The sequence below is a fragment of the Mesoplodon mirus genome, assembly GCF_964341445.2.
Source record: "Mesoplodon mirus genome assembly, chromosome: 5".
NCBI lineage: Eukaryota > Metazoa > Chordata > Mammalia > Artiodactyla > Ziphiidae > Mesoplodon > Mesoplodon mirus.
Genome location: NC_138980.1, coordinates 65872264 through 65895454, shown reverse-complemented (window position 1 = coordinate 65895454; position 23191 = coordinate 65872264). Strand labels below are relative to the sequence as shown.

The 23191-nt window shown below is 43.6% G+C and overlaps 4 protein-coding genes across 4 annotated transcripts in view; all 4 read left to right on the top strand.

Annotated features, from left to right (window-relative positions):
• LOC309805359 (uncharacterized protein) overlaps positions 1 to 23191 on the top strand; it is a gene marked incomplete at its 3' end in the record, with an annotated part of 180299 nt that overhangs the window by 37417 nt on the left and 119691 nt on the right. Inside the window, exon 8 of the mRNA XM_082623284.1 lies at positions 7373 to 9930. Within this exon, the coding sequence (XP_082479410.1) occupies positions 7373 to 9930 (2558 nt within the window). The remainder of the gene's footprint in view (positions 1 to 7372; positions 9931 to 23191) is intronic.
• On the top strand, positions 124 to 7282 carry LOC309804744 (protocadherin gamma-A6-like). The gene is made up of 2 exons (XM_082622296.1): positions 124 to 2558; positions 7246 to 7282. Exons 1-2 carry the CDS (start codon positions 144 to 146, stop codon positions 7246 to 7248), a joined length of 2418 nt encoding a protein of 805 aa, XP_082478422.1. The 5' UTR covers positions 124 to 143; the 3' UTR covers positions 7249 to 7282.
• On the top strand, positions 12162 to 14801 carry LOC309804745 (protocadherin gamma-B4). Its single transcript, XM_082622297.1, has one exon. It carries the CDS (start codon positions 12256 to 12258, stop codon positions 14665 to 14667), a length of 2412 nt encoding a protein of 803 aa, XP_082478423.1. The 5' UTR covers positions 12162 to 12255; the 3' UTR covers positions 14668 to 14801.
• LOC309804730 (protocadherin gamma-A8-like) lies at positions 17033 to 22179 on the top strand. Its single transcript, XM_082622282.1, has 2 exons — positions 17033 to 19640; positions 21830 to 22179. Exons 1-2 carry the CDS (start codon positions 17217 to 17219, stop codon positions 22094 to 22096), a joined length of 2691 nt encoding a protein of 896 aa, XP_082478408.1. The 5' UTR covers positions 17033 to 17216; the 3' UTR covers positions 22097 to 22179.

Sequence of the window (23191 nt, the reverse complement as noted above, 5' to 3'; positions counted from 1 at the left end):
TGCGCAGACATTCTGTCCTAAAACGCTTCGCATCTGATCGCGGCTTGTTTATGGACCTTGACCTCCAATTCTGAGAAGCCCAAAATTGATGCGAACCTGTTCACCCTACTCGTAATCCCAGGGAAGTCCAGAACGAGCCAGTAATGGCGGCTCTGCAAAAGCGGCGGCACTACAGCGTGTTGGTCCTGCTCTTCATGCTCCTGGGGACGCTGTGGGAGGCCGGGGCCGGGCAGATCCATTACTCCATTCCTGAGGAGCTGGACAAAGTCTCTTTCGTGGGCAACATTGCTAAGGATCTCGGGCTGGAGCCCCGGGAGCTGGCGGAGCGCGGAGTGCGCATCGTCCCCAAAGGTAGGACGCAGCTTTTCGCTCTGAACCCGCGAAGCGGCAGTTTGGTCACCGCGGGCAGGATAGACCGGGAGGAGCTCTGCGCTCAGAGCGAACCGTGTCTGGTGAGTTTTAACATCCTTGTTGAGGATAAATTGAATCTTTATCCCGTGGAAGTGGAAATAGTGGACATTAATGACAATGCACCCCGATTCTTAAGGGAAGAATTGGAAGTGAAAATTATCGAAAACGCAGCCTTATCCTCTCGGTTTCCGCTAATGGAGGTCTATGACCCGGATGTGGGAGTGAACTCTCTCCAGGGCTTCAAGCTCAGCGGGAATAGTCACTTCTCAGTGGACGTGCCAAGCGAAGCCAATGGGCCCAAATACCCGGAGCTTGTGCTGGAGCGCGCCCTGGACCGGGAGAGAGAGGCCATTCACCGCCTGGTCCTTACTGCCATGGATGGCGGTGACCCTGTCCGCTCAGGTGTGGCTCGAATTCTGGTTACTGTCCTAGATGCAAATGACAACGCTCCAGTGTTTACTCAGTCTGTGTACCGTGTGAGTGTTCCCGAAAATCTTCCAGTAGGTACGCCAGTGGTGTCGGTAAATGCCAGGGACCAGGATGAAGGAGCCCACGCGGAAGTAACGTATTCTTTCGTGAGGATAACAGAAAAGATCTCAAAGACTTTCTGCTTGAATGTTTTGACTGGAGAAATATCAACTTCTGCAAATCTAGACTATGAAGACTCCAGCTTTTATGAGCTGGATGTTGAAGCCCGGGATCGGCCAGGTCTACAAGACAGAGCCAAAGTCTTAATATCTATCTTGGATGTGAATGACAATGTACCAGAAGTGGTAGTTACATCTGGAAGCACGTCAGTTGCTGAAAGTACACCGCCAGGCACAGTGATTGTTCTTTTTCAAGTATATGATCGAGACTCTGGCCTGAATGGCCTAGTAACATGTTCTATCTCAAGAAGTCTGCCGTTTGAACTGGAAAAATCAGTAGACAATTATTATCGATTAGTGACCAATACGGTTCTAGATCGAGAACAGGTGTCTTTGTACAACATCACTGTGACAGCGACAGACAAAGGAATGCCATCTCTGTCTACAGAAATGCTCATCTCCCTAAATGTGGCAGACATCAATGACAACCCGCCTGCTTTTCCCCACACCTCCTACTCTGTCTACATTCCTGAAAACAACCCCAGAGGTGCCTCCATCTTCTCAGTGACTGCACACGACCCTGACAGCCATGAGAATGCCCAGGTCACCTACTCCCTAGCTGAAGACACCATCCAGGGGGGACCTCTATCCTCCTATATCTCCATCAGCTCCGACACTGGAGTACTATATGCATTGCGCTCTTTCGACTGTGAACAGTTCCATGACCTGCAACTGAGAGTGATTGCAAGTGACAGTGGGGACCCACCGCTCAGCAGCAACGTGTCTCTGAGCATATTCGTGCTGGACCAGAATGACAACACACCTGAGATTCTGTACCCTGCCTTCCCCACCGACGGTTCTACTGGTGTGGAGCTGGCACCCCGCTCCGCAGAGCCCGGATACCTGGTGACCAAGGTGGTGGCTGTGGACAGAGACTCGGGCCAGAACGCCTGGCTATCCTACCGCCTGCTCAAGGCCAGCGAGCCAGGGCTCTTCGTGGTGGGGCTGCACACGGGCGAGGTGCGCACAGCGCGGGCCCTGCTGGACAGAGACGCGCTCAAGCAGACCCTGGTGGTGGCAGTCCAGGATCATGGCCAGCCCCCTCTCTCCGCCACAGTCACTCTCACAGTGGCTGTGGCTGACAGCCTCCCAGACGTCCTGGCCGACTTGGGCAGCCTGGAGGTCCCGCACGACTCTGACGCTTCAGGCCTGACATTGTACCTGGTGGTGGCGGTGGCTGCGGTCTCCTGCGTCTTTCTTGCCTTTGTCATTGTGCTGCTGGCGCTCAGACTGCGGCGCTGGCAGAGATCGCATGTGCTGCAAGCTTCGGGAGGTGTACCAGCGGGCTTACCCGCCTCTAACTTTGTGGGCGTGGACGGGGTGCAGGCTTTCCTGCAGACCTATTCCCACGAGGTCTCGCTCACAGCAGACTCGCGGAGTCACGTGATCTTTCCGCAGCCCAACTACGCGGACACGCTCATCAGCCAGGAGAGCTGTGAGAAAAGCGAGCCTCTTTTGATTCAGGAAGATTTTTGTAAAGAGCAAGACTCCCTTGTTCAGGTGAGGTTATTGCTTTTATTGTTCTTATTCGAACAGGAAAAATTAAAATTCTCTTTGATCAGTGCTTAGTTTTCTTAGTCTTTTGCAGTGAATCATATAGTTTTGAGAAGGTTTTTCTTTTATATCAGTAGAGGTCTATTAAATCTTAGTTTTCTCGAATTTCACCAAAATAAATCGTAATAATGTATGCCCTGAATTTCCTTTACTCCTCTCCTCTTGGCAAGCTCTTTGTGCCTTGGGTTGCTTACATCTCACTTCTTAGTTGTTTTCTTTCTTTTTTTTTTTTCTATTATGTGGCATATCTGAGATTCTTTACTTTTATACTGTGGAAAAAACTGAATCACAGCCTCTATTTAAAATGATCAAGATCTGGGCTTCCCTGGTGGAGCAGTGGTTGAGAGTCCGCCTGCCGATGCAGGAGACATGGGTTCGTGCCCCGGTCCAGGAAGATCCCCCATGCCGCGGAGTGGCTGGGCCCGTGAGCCATGGCCACTGAGCCTGCACGTCCGGAGCCTGTGCTCCGCAATGGGAGAGGCCACAACAGTGAGAGGCCCGCGTACCGCTAAAAAAAAAAAAAAAAAATCAAGATCTTTTTTCTCCCAGTGTTAACTAATAGCAAGTGTTTTCTAAAGTGATGGAATTTATGAAATGTTTTCCCTCTTTACTACTTAGGAATCAAAAATTATTTTTATAAAAGATAAGAATAATTGATGTGTGTACCAGGAAACATGAATAATATTAGAAGATGTTAGAAGACATGAATAATATTCCTGGAACTATCTGTTATTCTTTTCAGGACAGTCACAATATCTGTAGTCTTCAAGTTAAAGTTTAAGTTAAAAAGACTTGTCTTATCTACCTCACACAAACTCTGGGAAAATAAAATGATTTTATTAAAAATTTTTTCGAAGTATAAAGTAGCATAATGAGCAAGTATTTGTTTATATCATCGTTATTATAATTTTGGATTGTTAACAAATAAATATAAGCACCTGATGCTGTATGCCTACTACAGTGTTTTTTTCCATCTGTGTGTTTGATAGTATTTAAAAATGAAAGTGAATTTTTAAATGTGGTAATTAGTGTCCACTTACAAGATACAGCTCTAAAAATAGAGGACTAGTGAATGGCAGAATGAAGGATTAATAGTATTCAAATAAGAATTTAAATAATTTAGCATATTTAACCCAGATAAAATAAAGCTTTTGTTATGTAGGAACCCTATTCAAATATTTAAAGAAAGAAGGGTTGTCTTTTTTTTTTTTTTTTTTGCGGTACGTGGGCCTCTCACTGTTTTGGCCTCTCCCGTAGTGGAGCACAGGCTCCGGACGCGCAGGCTCAGCGGCCATGGCTCACGGGCCCAGCCGCTCCGCGGCATGTGGGATCCTCCCGGACCGGGCACGAACCTGTGTCCCCTGCATCGGCAGGCGGACTCCCAACTACTGCGCCACCAGGGAAGCCCAAGGGTTGTCATTTAAAAGAATGATTAATCTAAATCATCATGGCCCAAAGGTGTGAATGAAACTATGGCTTGGTGAGTAGAAAACAGCAAAGTTTTCAGTTAAGTTGTTCTAACAAAATGGATTTCCTAGGAGGTAGGAGATTCTATTATTGGTGCCTTTCCAAAGGACGTTGATTGTCCTGGGAATAATGGCATACAGGAGATAATATTGATATAATTTGGTGAGTTGTTGAACTTCATGATAGCCAAGATATTTTCCAATCCTGAGCTTAGGATTCTAATATTTGATAACACAATGGATTTGCCACTTGTGCATCTAAATTTGGTATGCACATGTAAAGTAGACAATTCAGAATATATCTTGAAAATGAGTGAGAACTTCCTTTGTAATCTGAAATTGGCAGTGTTTGTAAAGAAAGATAATACTGAGTTGATATCTTTAAGTTAGCTGCTAAAGGATAATTAATGCATGTTTTTCTAAATTGATATTTACTTTCAGCAATTATTGTAGAATTATTTATTTCAAGATTCCAAGTGTATATGACTAACCAAGAGATTACAGTCATACACATTTCAAACATAATTTGTTTGGACATTTGTGATATAATTCTTTAATGGTTTAATCAGAATTTAATAGAATCCAGGTTTTAAAGGACTTGAATCTTGGATATTGGTCGTGGGAGTCAGATGGTCTTTTATACAAATATTAAGATTTGTTTCATACACTGTGAGAGTGTAAATGTTATTTTAGTATATTACCAATTCTGGATGATTTAAACTAATCTCGTACCTCCATTGTTAAAAACAAAACTCACTAACCGTTTCATGGTTGGTAGACTGGTTTATTTTATTTCCTTATCTGCTGAGTAACTGGGATACTAGGTAGTTTACTTTATTCTCTTATCTGAATTACCCGTGAACATTTCATTTAAACAAATACAATATTTCACTGACAGAAAAACTGTTAGATTTTACTCTCACAATAGTCATTCATTCATGTGGACTGAACAAGTGTTAAATCCTGGCAATCATGGACTTTGCTAAGTTGTGACTGAGGCTCTTTGACTTACATACTATAGATCATTACTAAAAAGATAGGCAATCTGAGATTTTGAGCATATAGTGATTTGGAAGCACCAGGAAAAAAATCTACCAAATTATTGGGCTATTTTATCACTTGTGAAAACCACCCATTCTGATCAAGTGTTTGGAATGGACGTCAAAGAGGAAGAAGTAGAATCTCAGAGAGAATCATTGGAAGAATCCTACATCTTTGCCTGGGAATGAAAACCTAAACAGAACTCCAAACAAATGGTTCTTTAGGAAGAAAAAAAGTCCCATAAAGAAATGAGAGAAGGTAAATAACCCACTGTCTGGGAAGATGAATAGACTTTTCGTAGAATGTTTTTATGTAAGTAAACAAATGAAGGTCAAGATTCTTCCCAATAACTCAATCAATAATAACATACTCCCTTTAAAAATACAGTATTATTTCAATTTTATACAGTAGTTTTATGTTATATTTAAACACATCTTGGTGGTTGAGTAGAAATTTTTAATATTTAATTTTATGTTGTAGTGTAACTTTAAAAACTTGATTGTGTCCTTTATCTAGATCTTACTTATTTAGCTCCCAAGAAGGTACCCAGAGTATTGTTAATCGAGACTTTTTAAAAACAGAATAAGAGACAAATGTGAGATGACGCTCTGAATTTTGAAATATCAAGAAGAAAAAAAATTAGGACATTGAGAGCCATAATATATGGACATGAAAGTTTTGTTTGAAAATATCTGCAAGTACTCATGATCTTTAATGACCATATACTTTGCTTACATCAACAAGAAATTCAAGATTGCTACTAAACTAATAGTTTTAAACTCCTGGTTACGTAATTAATCTACAATACTAATATTGGTTCCTTTGAACAACAAAAAAGTTCTTTTATCTACTTGGTGAAAGCAAATATGATATGAATTATTTTGATAGATTGAAATGGCATTTCATTCAAAGTGTTTCCTGTATTTTGACATAAGGCCATCAGAGAGCAGAAATAGATTACTTAGTTAGGAACTTCTCACCAACTGAGCTAAGCTTTTACAGTATCACTTCTAGTTCTCCCTTCTGGTGCTACTAGCTACTCCCCAGGGCTTAAAATAATTTAAAAATCAAGGTGATTTCTTGCCAGGTCTTCATTTCAGAACAGGTCACTCTCTTCTGCAACTATGTGGAAGGAATTTGTTTTATTTCTGCCAGCTGAGAGTAACCTCAGATCCATCAACAATTGAGTTTTACTTCATTAACATCAGTGGAGCAGTGACTACCTCTAAGGATCCTCTCAGGACAGTCCTGCATGTATCCTCAAAGGCTGTTTAGAGACCCATCTTTTCTCAAGTATAGGGTAGGGTGATTATTTAAATTGCATAATGAAAAGAAACAGTGAAGCCAACACTCATTTCCTTATGAATCCACAGCCAGTAGAATCTGCAAATTTCTGCCTTCTGTCAAAATGAGTTGTTTCTATAGCTGATTGTAGCTGCTTGGCTTCTCACCTCATCTCTAATGGCACTTTTTGAGCATAAAGCATCAGCCAAGGCCAACAATGATTCCCTTTCTTCTTCTTAGGAGACTGGGAATGAGGATATTTGTATTCCTACATTGGTTCTACCATTATATAGTCAAGGATAAAGCAATTCCCTCTCATTTTTAAAATCATTAAAGTGAAGGTATTGGACTAAACAATCTCTAAGATTCCATTCAATGAAAAATGTTATTAAATTATCTCTCTATATGTTAAAGAAAAAATGGACTCTCTGCCTTCCATGGTGGTGTCTAGAACATAGTATATGTTCAATATTATTGAATTAACTTAAATGTATATGCTGATATAAACATTTTCTACATAACATCTTCCTTATGTATACACACCTTTAAAAAATAAATCATACTTGTTTTATCTGCAATGACTGATTTTTATGTATGTGCACTAAGGTGTGAGGCAATGTCTAAGAATCATTTCAAAATTGCAATGCAGAGCAGAGAATTAAAAAAATATCTGGGATTAATAAACATTCATCCATGAACATTGTTGCATTAATTCACAGTTTCTTAAAATTTAATTTTAAATGATATCAGAGTTGTATGAATTGAAGAAATATAAATGGGAGAATTTTGAAGGATAAAACAACTTTCTCAAAAATCAATTATTTTGCTTCAATATGCTGCAGTAACTTAGTAAGGACTCTGAGCGCCGCTGTTCACCAGCCAGGGGAAAAATGGTTCAAAAGATCCGCCAGAACCACTGAGCTTTTACAGCACAAAGAAACGCCAGACTGAGACAAATTCTCTTCCAAGCTGCACTAAACTCAGGCCTCTATACCACTGGATTCTGGGCTCCTTTTCCGAATACAGAGGGCTCCACGCAGACATACTGGCATCCAGAAACACAACAGGAGATAGGCCAGTGTCTAAAGATCAGCAGGAGAAGAATGGCGGCTCGGGAGAGGGGCGGGGACTACAGAGGATTCATCCTGCTCTCCATCCTCCTGGGGACCCAGAGGGAAGTTTTGGCAGGACATATTCTCTACTCCATTCCGGAGGAGACAGACACAGGGTCTTTTGTGGGTAATATCTCCAAGGACCTGGGGTTGGAGCCCTGGGAGCTGGCGGAGCGGGGAGTCCGCGTCGTCTCCAGAGGTAGGACTCAGCTCTTTGCTCTGAATCCGCGAAGCGGCAGCTTGGTCACCGCAGGCAGGATAGACCGGGAGGAGCTCTGCGCGCAGAGCATGCGGTGTCTGGTGAACTTTAACATCTTGATGGAAGATAAAATGAATCTTTACCCTATAGAAGTGGAAATACTGGATGTTAATGACAACACTCCTAAATTCCTGACGGAAGAAATGAATGTGAAAATAATGGAGAATACAGCTCCTGGGGTGCGATTTCCGTTAAATGAGGCTAGGGATCCGGATGTGGGCACGAACTCTCTCCAGAGCTACCATCTCAACCCGAATCGCCACTTCTCCCTGGTTGTGCAAACTGGAGAGGATGGAACTAAATATCCGGAATTAGTGCTGGAGCGGGTGCTGGACCGGGAGGAAGTGACAGCTCACCACCTCCTCCTCACAGCCTCAGACGGCGGTGATCCACCCCAATCCGGAACCGCCCGCGTCCAAGTAACAGTGGTGGATGTGAATGATCATGTGCCAGTCTTCTCTTTGCCCCAGTACCAAGTAACTGTCCCTGAGAACGTGCCAGTGGGCACAAGACTACTCACGGTAAATGCTATCGACCTGGATGAGGGAGTCAATGGGGAAGTGACATACTCTTTTAGGAAAATAACTCCAAAAATTCTACAGATATTCCAGCTGAACTCCCACACAGGAGAATTATCAACTTTAGATGGCCTAGATTATGAAGAATCTGGCTACTATGAAATGGAAGTTCAAGCTCAGGATGGTCCTGGTAGCATGACAAGGGCTAAAGTACTGATCACAATTTTAGATGTGAATGACAATGCCCCGGAAATGACTGTAACATCTGTAAGCAGCTCAGTCCCTGAAAACACTCCTCCTGGAACAGTAATTGCTCTTTTCTACCTTCAAGACAGAGATTCTGGGAAAAATGGCCAGGTGACCTGCACTGTTTCAGAAAATCTGCCTTTTAAATTAGAAAGATCAATAGATAATTATTATAGATTGGTGACAGCAAAAAACCTAGACCGGGAAACATTCTCTGTATATAACATCACACTGAAAGCCACAGATGGTGGAAGCCCGCCCTTGTCCACAGAAACTCACATCTCCATGAATGTGGCAGACACCAACGACAACCCACCTGCCTTCCCCCACTCCTCCTACTCCGTCTTTGTGCCTGAGAACAACCCCAGAGGCACCTCCATCTTCTCTGTGACTGCACGTGACCCTGACAGCCACGAGAACGCCCGTGTCACATACTCCGTATCTGAAGATACTCTCCAGGGGCCATCTGTATCCTCCTATGTTTCCATCAACTCCAATACTGGTGTCCTGTATGCATTGCGCTCCTTCGACTATGAGCAGTTTCATGACCTGCAATTGAGAGTGACTGCAAGTGACAGTGGGGACCCGCCGCTCAGCAGCAACGTGTCTCTGAGCATATTCGTGCTGGACCAGAACGACAACACACCTGAAATTCTGTACCCTGCCCTTCCCACTGACGGTTCCACGGGTGTGGAGCTGGCACCCCGCTCCGCAGAGCCCGGCTACCTGGTGACCAAGGTGGTGGCTGTGGACAGAGACTCGGGCCAGAATGCCTGGCTATCCTACCGCCTGCTCAAGGCCAGCGATCCAGGACTCTTCGCGGTGGGGCTGCACACGGGCGAGGTGCGCACAGCGCGGGCCCTGCTGGACAGAGACGCGCTCAAGCAGAGCCTGGTGGTGGCGGTCCAGGACCACGGCCAGCCCCCTCTCTCTGCCACTGTCACACTCACGGTGGCTGTGGCTGACAGCATCCCAGATGTGCTGGCCGACTTGGAGAGTCTCGAGCGCTCCGCCGACGCTGGCGACTCCGTCCTCACGCTGTATCTGGTGATGGCCGTGGCCGCGGTGTCCTGCGTCTTTCTTGCCTTTGTCGTCGTTCTACTGGCGCTCAGACTGCGACGCTGGCACACGTCGCGCCTGCTCCAGGCTTCAGGAGGCGGGTTGGAGGGCGTGCCCGCCTCTCACTTTGTGGGCGTGGACGGGGTGCGGGCTTTCCTGCAGGCCTATTCCCACGAGGTCTCGCTCACCGCGGACTCGCGGAGGAGTCACATGATCTTCCCGCAGCCCAACTACGCGGACACGCTCATCAGCCAGGAGAGCTGTGAGAATAAGGATCCCCTGTTAACATCCATTGATTTTCATGAATGTAAGGATAAAGCCCAAAGTATTCAGGTGAGTTCAGTCATTCATTTATATTCTTCGAAGAACTATATTTTGTGTAGATTTCTTTATTGTTTTGCGAAATAAGTGATTTGAAGATGGGTAAAAAAACCCTTTCAAGTGGTAAAGCAAGATTAATCGTTTCTTTCAGAGGTGATTCTTTAACATGGAACGCTTATTGACATAGGTTTTGGTATCATATTTATAGTAAAAGCATATGGACAAGATTGTGAATAATCACATTTTTATACCTTCTACTTATGTTCCACATGGTGTTCTTAATTCATGTATTTTATAAATGAGAATGAATTGTTAAGTCTTTCTCATTGCATGAGGTTTGTAAGAAAGTACACTTCCGTTTTCTCAGGACTCTCTTTAGATCAGATCTATAAAAGGCTCTTGAAAAAATTTTCAGTCTGAAGACTTTTTCTGTGCCTTGCTTCTGCTTCCATGTAACTCCCCTTGGTGACCTTGAAAACCTCCATGGCTTTTGACCTATTTAAACCATAATTGTCTGTTAAAGTTAGGTCCTGGTAGAAGGTTAGATTGATGCCTAAAGAATTAAATGTGTGTGTGTCAGGCTTCACTGAGATCTTTATCAATGACAGACATGGAGTCTAATACCACACTAAAGGTCATTGTCCAAAACCAATAAAATGTGACATCAAATAAAATGCCATTCCAGTGTTATAAGTGACATTTGTGAAATAGGCCATTGCATGTTTTTACCCCAAATTCTAATGTGCTGAGTTAGTGATGCAGTCATTCAAAGTGTGTATGTGGGCTCTATAAGTGGGAGATTTGGGATGCTGGCTTTATGAAACAACCATCTCATACACTCAAGTCCTAGACCAGTAGTGAAGTTTATTTACTTATTGGGTCTGCTGAAAAATTCAGTTAGAAGTAATCTAGTCTGCAATTAACTACTTCTCTACTTGTTATATAACACTTTAGTATAACTCAATACATCAGTTGATTAGTATCAGGAAGTAGTTGATGACAAAGTAATCTTGTTCTTGTTTACTGGGACCTTTTGAGTATTAGGCGAGAGCACATTTTTTCTAGCATAATGTTGTGTTAGGTGGTGTTTTGCATATAAAGGTCTGTGCAGTCCTGTGGGAGTATATTTCATACATTCTGCAGTGTTCAGATGTACAGTCACTTGGGGGAGAGGATAATGTTACTGACACTCTATGAGGCAGAAATGTGGCTATCAGGTATTTTGAAAAAGAACCCCCCCAACCAAATTTATTACATTATTAAAATATTTTTAAACAAAGGGGAGAAATCATCACTAAATTCAGTGAGCTATTGCAAATAAACTTTCTAGGGACTATTTCCTTCAACTGTCATTACGGGATGTGATAAGTACAGAAGTGGGAACAAGTGCCTCAGTACATAGACCATGCTTAGTGAGTTTGTGTTGCAAAGCAAAATATATTATTCGCCTGGTAGTTTTGGATATTTATGTTGCATTTTGTAACCAGGAAAATAATCGTGCTATGGGAAGGAGAGGGATAGGCTCTTTTCTAAAAGGCTGCATCATTTCTTTAAGTAAGATATTGGAAGTTAAAATCAAGTAATGTTACTATAAAGAAATCACTGAAACTATTTTGGAAGAAGAGAGGTAAGTATAAATTGTGCCCTTTTAAAAGACAATTTCAGCATTACTGTTGCTCTCTGGAAAAATTGAAATGAATTAGTTACCAAAAAGGTAAGGAAAAATAAGGGAAAAGGCAACGAGGAAAAAAAAGATAAAACCTTATCCAATATATTGCTAATTAATAAGTATTCACAATTACTATGCTCTGAGATCGTTTAGGCCAAGTCTGTGTTATAGTTATCATTCTATTACTAGTGCGGATTTGAAAGTCGGGGAATAATTATGTCAGTATATAGATGTTTATATATCAAACCTACCTGATTTACCTAAAAACCTGGAAAGTTGGGATAATGACGTTTCTAATAGTACAAATTAAACGTTATTAAATATACAGACATCTAAAAAAGGTTTTTCAGCTGGGCACAACGGTTATAATTATTTTAGCTGTTTAAACGTAAGCAGCGAGGGCTGCAGTTTCCTAGTGCGGACTCCGGGCGCCGCTGTTGGCCAAAGTGGAGAGCTTGGTGCTGGCGACCTCCTCGCGCAGACGCAGCGCACTTTCCCAGCTCAGACTCGCTAGCCTTTCCACCGCTTCCTCCTCTGGAGAAGAAGAAACCCTGCCTGACCCCCCACGCCGGAATAAAGCTGTTCGGAGCTCCGGACAACTGCAGCACAGAGATTGTTTGTAATCCGGCGTCTCCAAGCCGGTGAGCAAGCTGAGGGGAGCAAGAGGGATGGGGAGCGGAGCTGGGGAGAGGGGCTGGGCTGAGAGGCGGCCAGTGCTCTTTCCGTTCCTGCTGTCTTTGTTCTGCCTGGCGCTCTCTGAGCAGATCCGCTACAGGATTCCCGAGGAGATGCCAGAGGGCTCGGTGGTGGGGAACCTCGCCAAGGACCTGAGACTCAGTGTCCACGAGTTACCGACTCGAAAACTGCGGGTCAGTTCGGAGAAGCCTTACTTCACTGTGAACTCAGAGAGCGGGGAGTTACTTGTTAGCAGCAGGCTAGACCGGGAGCAGATATGCGGGAAGAAGCCAGCTTGTAGTCTAGAATTTGAGGCTGTTGCTGAAAATCCATTGAACTTTTATCACGTGAATGTGGAGATCGAGGATATTAATGACCACACACCAAAATTCACGCAAAATTCCTTTGAGCTACAAATAAGTGAGTCCACAAAGCCTGGGGCACGATTTATTTTAGGATCTGCCCATGATGCAGATATTGGTACCAACTCACTACAGAATTACCAGCTCAGTCCTGATGATCATTTCTCACTTGTGGTTAAAGAGAAATTAGATGGCAGTAAATACCCTGAGCTGGTACTGAAGACACCTTTAGACAGGGAAGAGCAGACGTCCTACCACTTGACCTTGATGGCCTTGGATTTCGGGGATCCACCCCTAAGCAGTACTGCACAGATACAAGTCCTAGTGACTGATTCCAACGATAACCCTCCAGTATTCAGCCAAGAACTATACAGGGTGGAGCTTCCAGAAAACGTGCTCCCAGGCACTACTGTGCTGCGAGTGATGGCCACCGACCAAGATGAGGGTGTCAATGCCGAGATCACCTTCTCTTTCACTGAAGCAGGCCAGATTACCCAGTTTGACCTGAATTCTAATACTGGGGAAATTACTATTCTAAATGCGTTAGATTTTGAGGAAGTCAAAGAATATTCCATAGTTTTGGAAGCAAAGGATGGTGGAGGAATGATTGCCCACTGTACCGTGGAGATAGAAGTCCTAGACATAAATGACAATGTCCCAGAAGTGATATTCCAGTCTCTACCAGATCTTATTATGGAGGACACCAAGCTGGGAACACACATTGCTTTGCTCAAAATCCGTGATAAGGATTCCGGACACAATGGAGAAGTTATTTGTAAATTAGAAGGCGATGTTCCATTTAAAATACTCAGTACTTCAAGAAACACGTATAAATTAGTGACAGATGGAGTTCTAGACCGCGAGCAGACCCCTGAGTATAACATCACCATCACAGCCACTGACAGAGGCAAGCCGCCCCTCTCCTCCAGCTCAAGCATCACCCTGCACATCGGTGATGTAAACGACAACATGCCAGTTTTCGAACGGGCTTCCTACGTGGTCCACGTAGCAGAGAACAACCCTCCTGGCACCTCCATCACTCAAGTCCGCGCGCTGGATCCTGACCTGGGACTCAACGGCCACGTCTCCTACTCCATCCTGGCCAGCGACCTGGAGCCGCGCGCGCTGTTGTCCTACGTGTCCGTGAGCGCGCAGAGCGGCGTGGTGTTCGCGCAGCGCGCCTTCGACCACGAGCAGCTGCGCGCCTTCGAGCTGACGCTACAGGCCCGCGACCACGGCTCGCCCGCGCTCAGCGCCAACGTGAGCCTGCGCGTGCTGGTGGGCGACCGCAACGACAACGCGCCCAGGGTGCTGTACCCGGCGCTGGGGCCCGACGGCTCGGCGCTCTTCGACACGGTGCCGCGCGCCGCACAGCCCGGCTACCTGGTCACCAAGGTGGTGGCGGTGGACGCCGACTCTGGTCACAACGCCTGGCTGTCCTACCACGTGCTGCAGGCCAGCGAGCCCGGACTGTTCAGCGTGGGGCTGCGCACGGGCGAGGTGCGCACGGCGCGGGCCCTGGGCGACAGGGACGCGGCCCGCCAGCGCCTGCTGGTTGCTGTGCGCGATGGGGGACAGCCGCCCCTCTCGGCCACCGCCACGCTGCTCCTAGTTTTCGCGGACAGCCTGCAGGAGGCGCTGCCGGACCTCAGTGACCGCCCCGCTCCCCCTGACCCCCAAGCTGAGCTGCAGTTTTACCTGGTGGTAGCCTTGGCCTTGATCTCGGTGCTCTTCCTCCTGGCAGTGATTCTGGCGGTCGCCCTACACCTTCGACAATCCTCCAGCCCCGCTGCCTGGGGCTGCTTTCAGCCTGGTGTCTGTGTCAAGTCTGGACCCGTGGTTCCCCCAAACTACAGTGAAGGAACTTTACCTTATTCCTACAATCTGTGCGTTGCCCATACTGGAAAGACAGAGTTTAATTTTCTAAAATGTAATGAGCAGTTGAGTTCAGGACAAGACATACTTTGTGGTGATTCATCTGGGACCTTATTTCCACTTTTTAATTCCAGTGAGTCAACCTCCCATCAGGTGAGTTTCCTGTAAGTATAGCCTGCTTCTTATGGTCTTGACAGTTTTCCATATTCACAAGAAAATACAGGCGTATCTCTGTTTTATTTCATTTTGCTTTATTCGCTTAGCAGTTACTGAGTCTTTGTTTTTTGGTTGTTGTTGTTGTTTTGCACGTTGAAGGTTTGTGGCAAGCCTGGGTCAAGCAACTCTATTGACACCATTTGTCCAACAGCATTTGCTTACTTCATGTCTTTGTGTCACAATTTGTGTCACAATATTTTAAATCTTAAAATATTTCAAACTTTGTCATTATAGTTGTCATGGCGATCTATAATCAGTGATCTTTGATATTACTATTGCAAAAAGATTATGTTTGACTCACTGAAGGCTCCAATGATGGTTAACATTTTTTAGCAACAAAGTATTTTAAATTAAGGCATGTACATTTTTTAAGGTATAATGCTATTGCACACTTAAAACATAAATTTTATATGCACTGGGAAACCAAAAAATTCCTGTGACCCGCTTTATTGTGCTATTCCCTTTATTGTAGTGGTCTGGAACCAAACTCAAAATATTACCAATGTGTGCCTATATACAATTTTTCTATCCAAACATTGTCTTAAGAGTGTAGTAGCCAGTCAAAAAGCTGTCATACCATTCTTCAAGGGAGGTTGAATTCGGAGCAATTATGTGTCTTTTAGTGGTGTCTTACCAGGCTCAGATTTACAAAGCAGTGAAGTTGTGGTTTTATCTACAAGGGAAACATTAGGCAATGTTATAGGGTCTCCTGTAAAACTGAGATTTTTCCCTAAATTTTTCTTCCACAGCTTAATATATTGTGATTTTTTTCAGCTTGGACATACTGTAAATGTAAATGTAGGCAGTCATATAAATAAACCTTTAAAGAAAAAATATAAGCTAAAATTAGGTATTTTTCTTAATTGATTTAACTATTATGGTTTCCATACTAATCTGATATTTTGTTTCCTATATTTACTTCTCTTTTGTTTCAAAAACTCCTTGAATAACGTCTCTTAACCTGTATTTTTATGTAGATGGACCTACTGTAATTGTATTCATTGTACTGTGTGTGTGTGTGTGTGTGTGTGTAAAACCATTTTATTAGTAGATTCACTATGTTCACCAGAAGATAAAAGCATGTTCTCCTTACTTGCAGCATAGGTTTTTCAGGGTTAATCTGTACTGATGCTCATTCTATAGGCTTCCTCTATCAAAGAAAACACAATGTTTTGGCCTCTGTTATTTCTCTCACACACACTTCTCCTATGTAATTTTTGAAATGTCTGTTTTTTTGCAGACCTAAACTAATATAGCTAGAGGTCTTCTAGTCATTCTACTATCTCTAGGAGAAAAATAGCATGTTGAATTCTTCAAATTTTAGACAAGACTGACAGTCTTATGTGCATACAAGTACATACACAAGATGATAATACATTGTATCGGGCCTTTGCTAGATTTCCCTTAGCAACTGCTTCAGTTAATGGCCACTGTACAAACTGCTGAAGAAAAGAGACATTTATTCTTGCACTGGCACTTTTTGACTCCTTAGTGATAATTTTGTGGTTCTTTTGATCAAAGTGCTAGTTAAGGTAAAATTACCTTTAGATTATATGTATACCTTTAAAAGTTAACTAAGTCGGCTTTAAAATGTAATCATCTCTCATTGGCAGAAGAATAGGATGGAAATTTGCTTTTCATTGTATATTCATTTGTATCTTTCAAGTATTTTCTATTCAAATAGAAAATATATAAAATTTAAATGTTTAAAACACATATCCCAGTAAAACATCACAATATTAATTTGGAAACATTATTAATGTGTAATTAAAATGCCATTTTAAAAAGAATATTAAAAGGCAACAACTCTACAGGAAGCTTACTATAAATATTAATTGTTTTAAACCAAATAAAACAACTTCTGGGTCAGTCATCTCCAATAGGTGTATTTTAGTCTAAAAATGAATTAATTTCCAGTGATAACTGTAGTTCTTATTTGATAATAGATATTGAAGATATTAACAATAAAGCTTAGAGCATAATAAGAAATAAAATTTTATTTTTAAAAGAGTAAATAAAAAGAAGAGTAAATATATTCCAGAAATTTGAGTAATTTAATATGACACTAACCCCAAAATCTGATCAATAATACTTTGTAAGACTTTAACCCTACTTCATCCCACACTTCTTGGCAATTACTTTTAAAATATGAATTCAGAGATAAGTTATTCCAAACTACAAAAAGCAAGTAGTAATTTTTTCCTAAGTAATCTAGCATGCAATATAACAAATCTAAGTGAGTGCAGTAACTGCCTAGGACTCTAAGCGCCGCTGTTCACCTACTTGGAGATAAATGTAACCAAAAACCATCCGGATACTCTGGGCTCCCACCTCACAAAGACCCGCAGATCTCACAAACCAACTGCAGGACTGCAGCAAAATTCCGCCCCTAACTTTGGGAAACTCCAGCTTTCCATAAGATGATCTGCAAAGCAGCATCAAGGTAAAGAAGACATATATGCCCAGTGAAGATTCTGAGTGGATTCCTTAGTGAAAGAACAATGGCCACTCCAAAGAATTACCGAGGACGCGGCGATCTGGTACTGCTGTGCGCGTTCCTGGGCACGCTGGGGGAGATCGGGAGAGGACAGATCCACTACTCCGTGCCTGAAGAGAGCGACAAAGGATACTTCGTGGGGAACATCTCCAAGGACCTGGGGCTGGAGTCACAAGAGCTGGCGCAGCACGGAGTCCACATCGTCTCCAGAGGTAGGATGCAGCTCTTTGCTTTGAACCCGGGAAGCGGCAGCTTAGTCACCGCGGGCAGGATAGACCGGGAGGAGCTCTGCGCTCAGAGCGCGCGGTGTCTTGTAAATATTAACATCCTGGTTGAGGATAAAGGGAAACTTTGGGGAATAGAAATAGAAATCACTGATATCAACGATAATAATCCGAAATTCCAGGTCGAAAATCTGGAAGTAAAAATTAACGAAATTGCTTTGCCCGGAACGCGTTATCCACTCCCAGAGGCTGTTGACCACGATGTGGGCTTGAATTCCCTGCAGAGCTATCAGCTCAGCCCCAATCACCACTTCTCCCTGGACGTGCAAACTGGAGACGACGGAACTATAAGCCCAGAGCTGGTGCTGGAGCGCGCCCTGGACCGCGAGGAGGAGGCTGCTCACCATCTGGTCCTCGTCGCCTCCGATGGAGGCGAACCGCGTCGCTCCAGCACAGTGCACATCCGAGTGACAGTGTTGGATACAAACGACAATGCCCCGGTTTTTACTCAACCGATTTACCGAGTGAAAGTCCCTGAGAACGTGCCCCCGGGCACCCGGCTGCTTACTGTAAGCGCTAGCGACCCAGATGAGGGAACCAACGGAGAAGTGGCTTATAAATTCTGGAAAATTAGTGAAAAACAATCTCCGTTATTCCAGCTTAATGAAAATACTGGCGAAATATCAACAGCAAAGAGTTTAGATTATGAAGAATGTGCATTTTATGACATGGAAATACAGGCTGAAGATGTGGGGGCACTTCTGGGACGGACCAAAGTACTCATTTCAGTGGAAGATGTCAATGATAATAGACCCGAAGTGACCATTACATCTTTGTTTAGCCCAGTCTTGGAAAATACTCTTCCTGGGACAGTAATTGCCTTCTTGAATGTGCATGACCGAGACTCTGGGAAGAATGGTCAAGTTGTCTGTTACACACATGATAACTTACCTTTTCAATTAGAAAAATCAATAGATAATTATTATAGATTGGTGATATGGGAATATTTGGACCGAGAAAAGATCTCTATGTATAATATAACAGTGATGGCCTCAGATCTAGGAACCCCACCTCTATCTACTGAAATTCATATTGCCCTGCACGTGGCAGACACCAACGACAATCCACCCATTTTCCCTCATGCCTCCTACTCAGCCTATATCCCGGAGAACAACCCCAGAGGTGCCTCCATCTTCTCTGTGACGGCCCATGACCCTGACAGTGGCAACAATGCCCAGGTCACTTACTCTCTGACCAAAGACACCATCATGGCGACGCCTCTCTCGTCTTATGTCTCCATCAACTCTGACACTGGCGTCCTATATGCGCTGCGCTCCTTTGACTATGAGCAGATCCAAGACTTGCAGCTAGTGGTGACAGCCAGTGACAGTGGGGACCCTCCACTCAGCAGCAACGTGTCACTGAGCCTGTTCATCCTGGACCAGAACGACAATGTGCCAGAGATCCTGTACCCCATGCTTCCCACCGATGGCTCCACGGGTGTGGAGCTGGCACCCCGCTCTGCAGAGCCCGGCTACCTGGTGACCAAGGTGGTGGCTGTGGACAGAGACTCAGGCCAGAATGCCTGGCTGTCCTACCGCCTGCTCAAGGCCAGCGAGCCGGGACTCTTCTTGGTGGGGCTGCACACGGGCGAGGTGCGCACAGCGAGGGCCCTGCTGGACAGAGATGCGCTCAAGCAGAGCCTGGTGGTGGCGGTCCAGGACCATGGCCAGCCCCCTCTCTCTGCCACCGTCACACTCACTGTGGCAGTGGCCAGCAGCATCCCAGAAGTCCTTGCCGACCTGGGTAGCATCAGGACCCCCACCAACTCTGATGATTCAGACCTCACACTATACTTGGTGGTGGCAGTGGCCGTTGTTTCCTGCATCTTCCTCGCCTTTGTCATTGTGCTGCTGGCTCTCAGACTGTGGCGGTGGCACAAGTCGAGTCTTCTCCAGGCTTCGGGCATCGGGTTGGCAGGCTTGCCAGCCTCAGGCTTTGTGGGCATGGAGGGAGTACAGGCTTTCCTGAAGACCTATTCCCATGAGGCCTCCCTTACCTCTGATTCACGGGGGAGTCACGTGATCTTTCCCCAGCCCAACTATGCGGACACGCTCATCAGCCAGGAGAGCTGTGAGAAAAATGATACCTTGTTAACATCCAGAGATTTTCATGAATGTAGGGATGAAGCTGCTTCTGTTCAGGTGAGTTCAGTTCTTTGTTTACGTTTATTTCTTAGAGGAATTATATCTTTTATACATTTAAGTTGTGTTTTGAAACATGCATTGTGAAGAAAGTTTTAAAATAATTTTTAAGGTGTACCACAAAGTTTTGGGTTTGTGTTAGTGATACCATAAAATTGAGTTCTAATCAACATAATTGTTTTATCTGCTTTCCAAAGGCTTAGACAAGATTGTTTAAATATGAACTCTTGACCTCTTAAAACCTTCCATATTTTACCACAATTATCACTTATTCACTTAAGAAATAGTTACCCAATCACATATGGTCAGTTCGTTTTATATACAGGAATATGTGTGTGTGTGTGTGTGTGTATACACACATATATATGTATACATATAAGTTAGAACTTACAAAACATTATTGAGGCTTCTAAACCCTTGTATTAGCTTAGTAAAAGTAAAATACGTCTCAGAATTTTTAGGATTCTTAGGATTGCAAAGAATCCTAAGAATTCTTTGCTAAAACTAAAACTAGGCGCTTGAAATTTTCTTCACTTTAAACCTCTTTTCTGAGCCCTGCATCTGGATCACTACCGTTCAAAGCTTTAATACTTCTTATATTTCAAAACAAACATATTTTAAAGGGTGGTAGTAGATGAGACTGGTCCCTAACGCACACACCACTGTTTTTGTGTGTCAGTGGTCACCCAGGAGTCATACCAATGGAGACATAGAATCTAAAGCCTAAAATGGCCATTGCCCCCTGCCCCCATCAAATTTGCAATAACATGTCATTTTAAATTGTTGAAAATGACTTTTGTAAAATACAGAAGAACATGTTTCATTAGAATTCCAATTAGCTGTTTTGATTGTACAGCCATGTGAAATGTGCTGTGTTCTCATGGTTAGAGTTCCAGAGTGTTGGTTTTAAGAACAGAAGTTACATTTACACAAATTCTAAACAAGCCAATCAAAAATGATTCAATTAAAAATGATTAAAATTCAATTTAAAATGATTCCGTCTGGACTATATGACTTCCGTATCCCTTGTTATAGCATTTAAATAAAACTAACCTCTGATTTGTCATCAGATGAGAGTGGAAATCACAATGAATTATTTGTTAGTAATTAGAAGGACACTTCCCAGGGATTGTGCTATGTTCCCTCCAATTTTGCATATACAATGGGTAGAAGTTAACTTCATATTTTCTGTAGTGTTTGGGTGTACAGTCACTTGAGGAGACAACTATTTTGTTGACACTTTGCAAATTTAAAAAGTGTGTGGAAAGTTGCCCCAATACTCTTGCTCAAAGCATTCACTAATTGCAAATAATTTTTTAAACAAATGGAGTAAAATTATTAGAACAGGTGTCACTACATTCAGTGAATTTATGTAAATACATTTACCATGAGCTCAATTCCTCCAATTCTGAAGCCATTACTTTAGTATAACATAAGTACATAGATAAGGAGCTAATGCATTCTATTAGAATATCCATTTGTGACTTTGTATTGAAGGATAGACTAACATTTCAATACATTTTAAGGATGAATTTATATGTGATACTGGGTATGACATAAGCCAGTTAATTTTGAGATATGAAGTAGGAGGTACAGTAAATAATATCCTGGCTACATCATAGGGACAGTTTTTTTGAATGAATACTTCTTGAGATAGAAGAGTAAAAAGAAATTATTTTGTAAAGAGAGTGTTGAGATTATCAGAAGGAGATGTTTCAGGATTGGTACAAAATTACACAATTTTACAAAATAGTTTTAAACAATATTGATTTCTCTAATATATGTGATATGAAATAGCATTGAGTATGTAGAAATGTTGGAGGTAAACACAGGAATCAGTGAAAGAAGCTTAAAAAATTGTTATATATCATAGCTAATAAACAGAAATGATTCGTGAAATTAGCAGACAAGAAACTCTCTGAGGGCAAGACCTGTGTCTTATTCTTTGTTATATGGCCACTGACAAGGACAGTACTTAGCACAAAGCAAAAGTTCAATGTATGTTTGTAAAATGGTGAAATAAATGGACCAATATATGTAAGTTTGTATACAGGCCCAACATGATATTTCTAATAATTTGGAAACAAGAGAAAAGATACCTTAAGGAAGTCTTGATAATTTAAGGTATTAAATATATTAACCTAAAAATATGGCTTATTAAATTAAGCACACGGTTATAATTATTTTAGCTGTTTAAACTTAAGCAGCGAGGGCTGCAGTTTCCTAGTGCGGACTCCGGGCGCCGCTGTTGGCCAAAGTGGAGAGCTTGGTGCTGGCGACCTCCTCGCGCAGACGCAGCGCACTTTCCCAGCTCAGACTCGCTAGCCTTTCCACCGCTTCCTCCTCTGGAGAAGAAGAAACCCTGCCTGACCCCCCACGCCGGAATAAAGCTGTTCGGAGCTCCGGACAACTGCAGCACAGAGATTGTTTGTAATCCGGCGTCTCCAAGCCGGTGAGCAAGCTGAGGGGAGCAAGAGGGATGGGGAGCGGAGCTGGGGAGAGGGGCTGGGCTGAGAGGCGGCCAGTGCTCTTTCCGTTCCTGCTGTCTTTGTTCTGCCTGGCGCTCTCTGAGCAGATCCGCTACAGGATTCCCGAGGAGATGCCAGAGGGCTCGGTGGTGGGGAACCTCGCCAAGGACCTGAGACTCAGTGTCCACGAGTTACCGACTCGAAAACTGCGGGTCAGTTCGGAGAAGCCTTACTTCACTGTGAACTCAGAGAGCGGGGAGTTACTTGTTAGCAGCAGGCTAGACCGGGAGCAGATATGCGGGAAGAAGCCAGCTTGTAGTCTAGAATTTGAGGCTGTTGCTGAAAATCCATTGAACTTTTATCACGTGAATGTGGAGATCGAGGATATTAATGACCACACACCAAAATTCACGCAAAATTCCTTTGAGCTGCAAATAAGTGAGTCTACACTGCCAGGCACGCGATTTATATTAGAAGTCGCAGAAGATGCAGATATTGGCTTGAACTCTCTGCAGACTTATAAACTCTCTCTTAGCCCTAGTTTCTCGTTGATAAATAAGGAGAAACAAGATGGTAGTAAATACCCGGAACTGGTATTGGAGAAACCCTTAGATCGGGAACAACAGGGCTATCATCGTTTAGTCTTGACAGCCTCAGACCGTGGAGATCCACCCCTAAACGGCACTACTGAGCTCCGGATCCAGGTCACTGATGCCAATGATAACCCCCCGGTATTTAGCCAGGACGTATATCGAGTCAGCCTTGGAGAAAACGTGCCCCCAGGCACCACTGTGTTGCAGGTGTCAGCCACCGACCAGGACGAGGGCGTCAACTCAGAAATCACTTATTCGTTCTATAGGACCGGGCAAGTCTTCGGTCTGAATTCAAAGAATGGGGAAATTACAACTCTAAACATACTGGATTTTGAAGAAATCAAGGAATATTCTATCGTGGTGGAAGGGAGGGATGGCGGAGGACTGGTTGCACAATGTACAGTTGAAATTAACATTCAAGATGAAAATGACAACAGGCCAGATGTTACGTTCCATTCCTTAGTCGAAATGATTCTGGAAAACGCAGTGC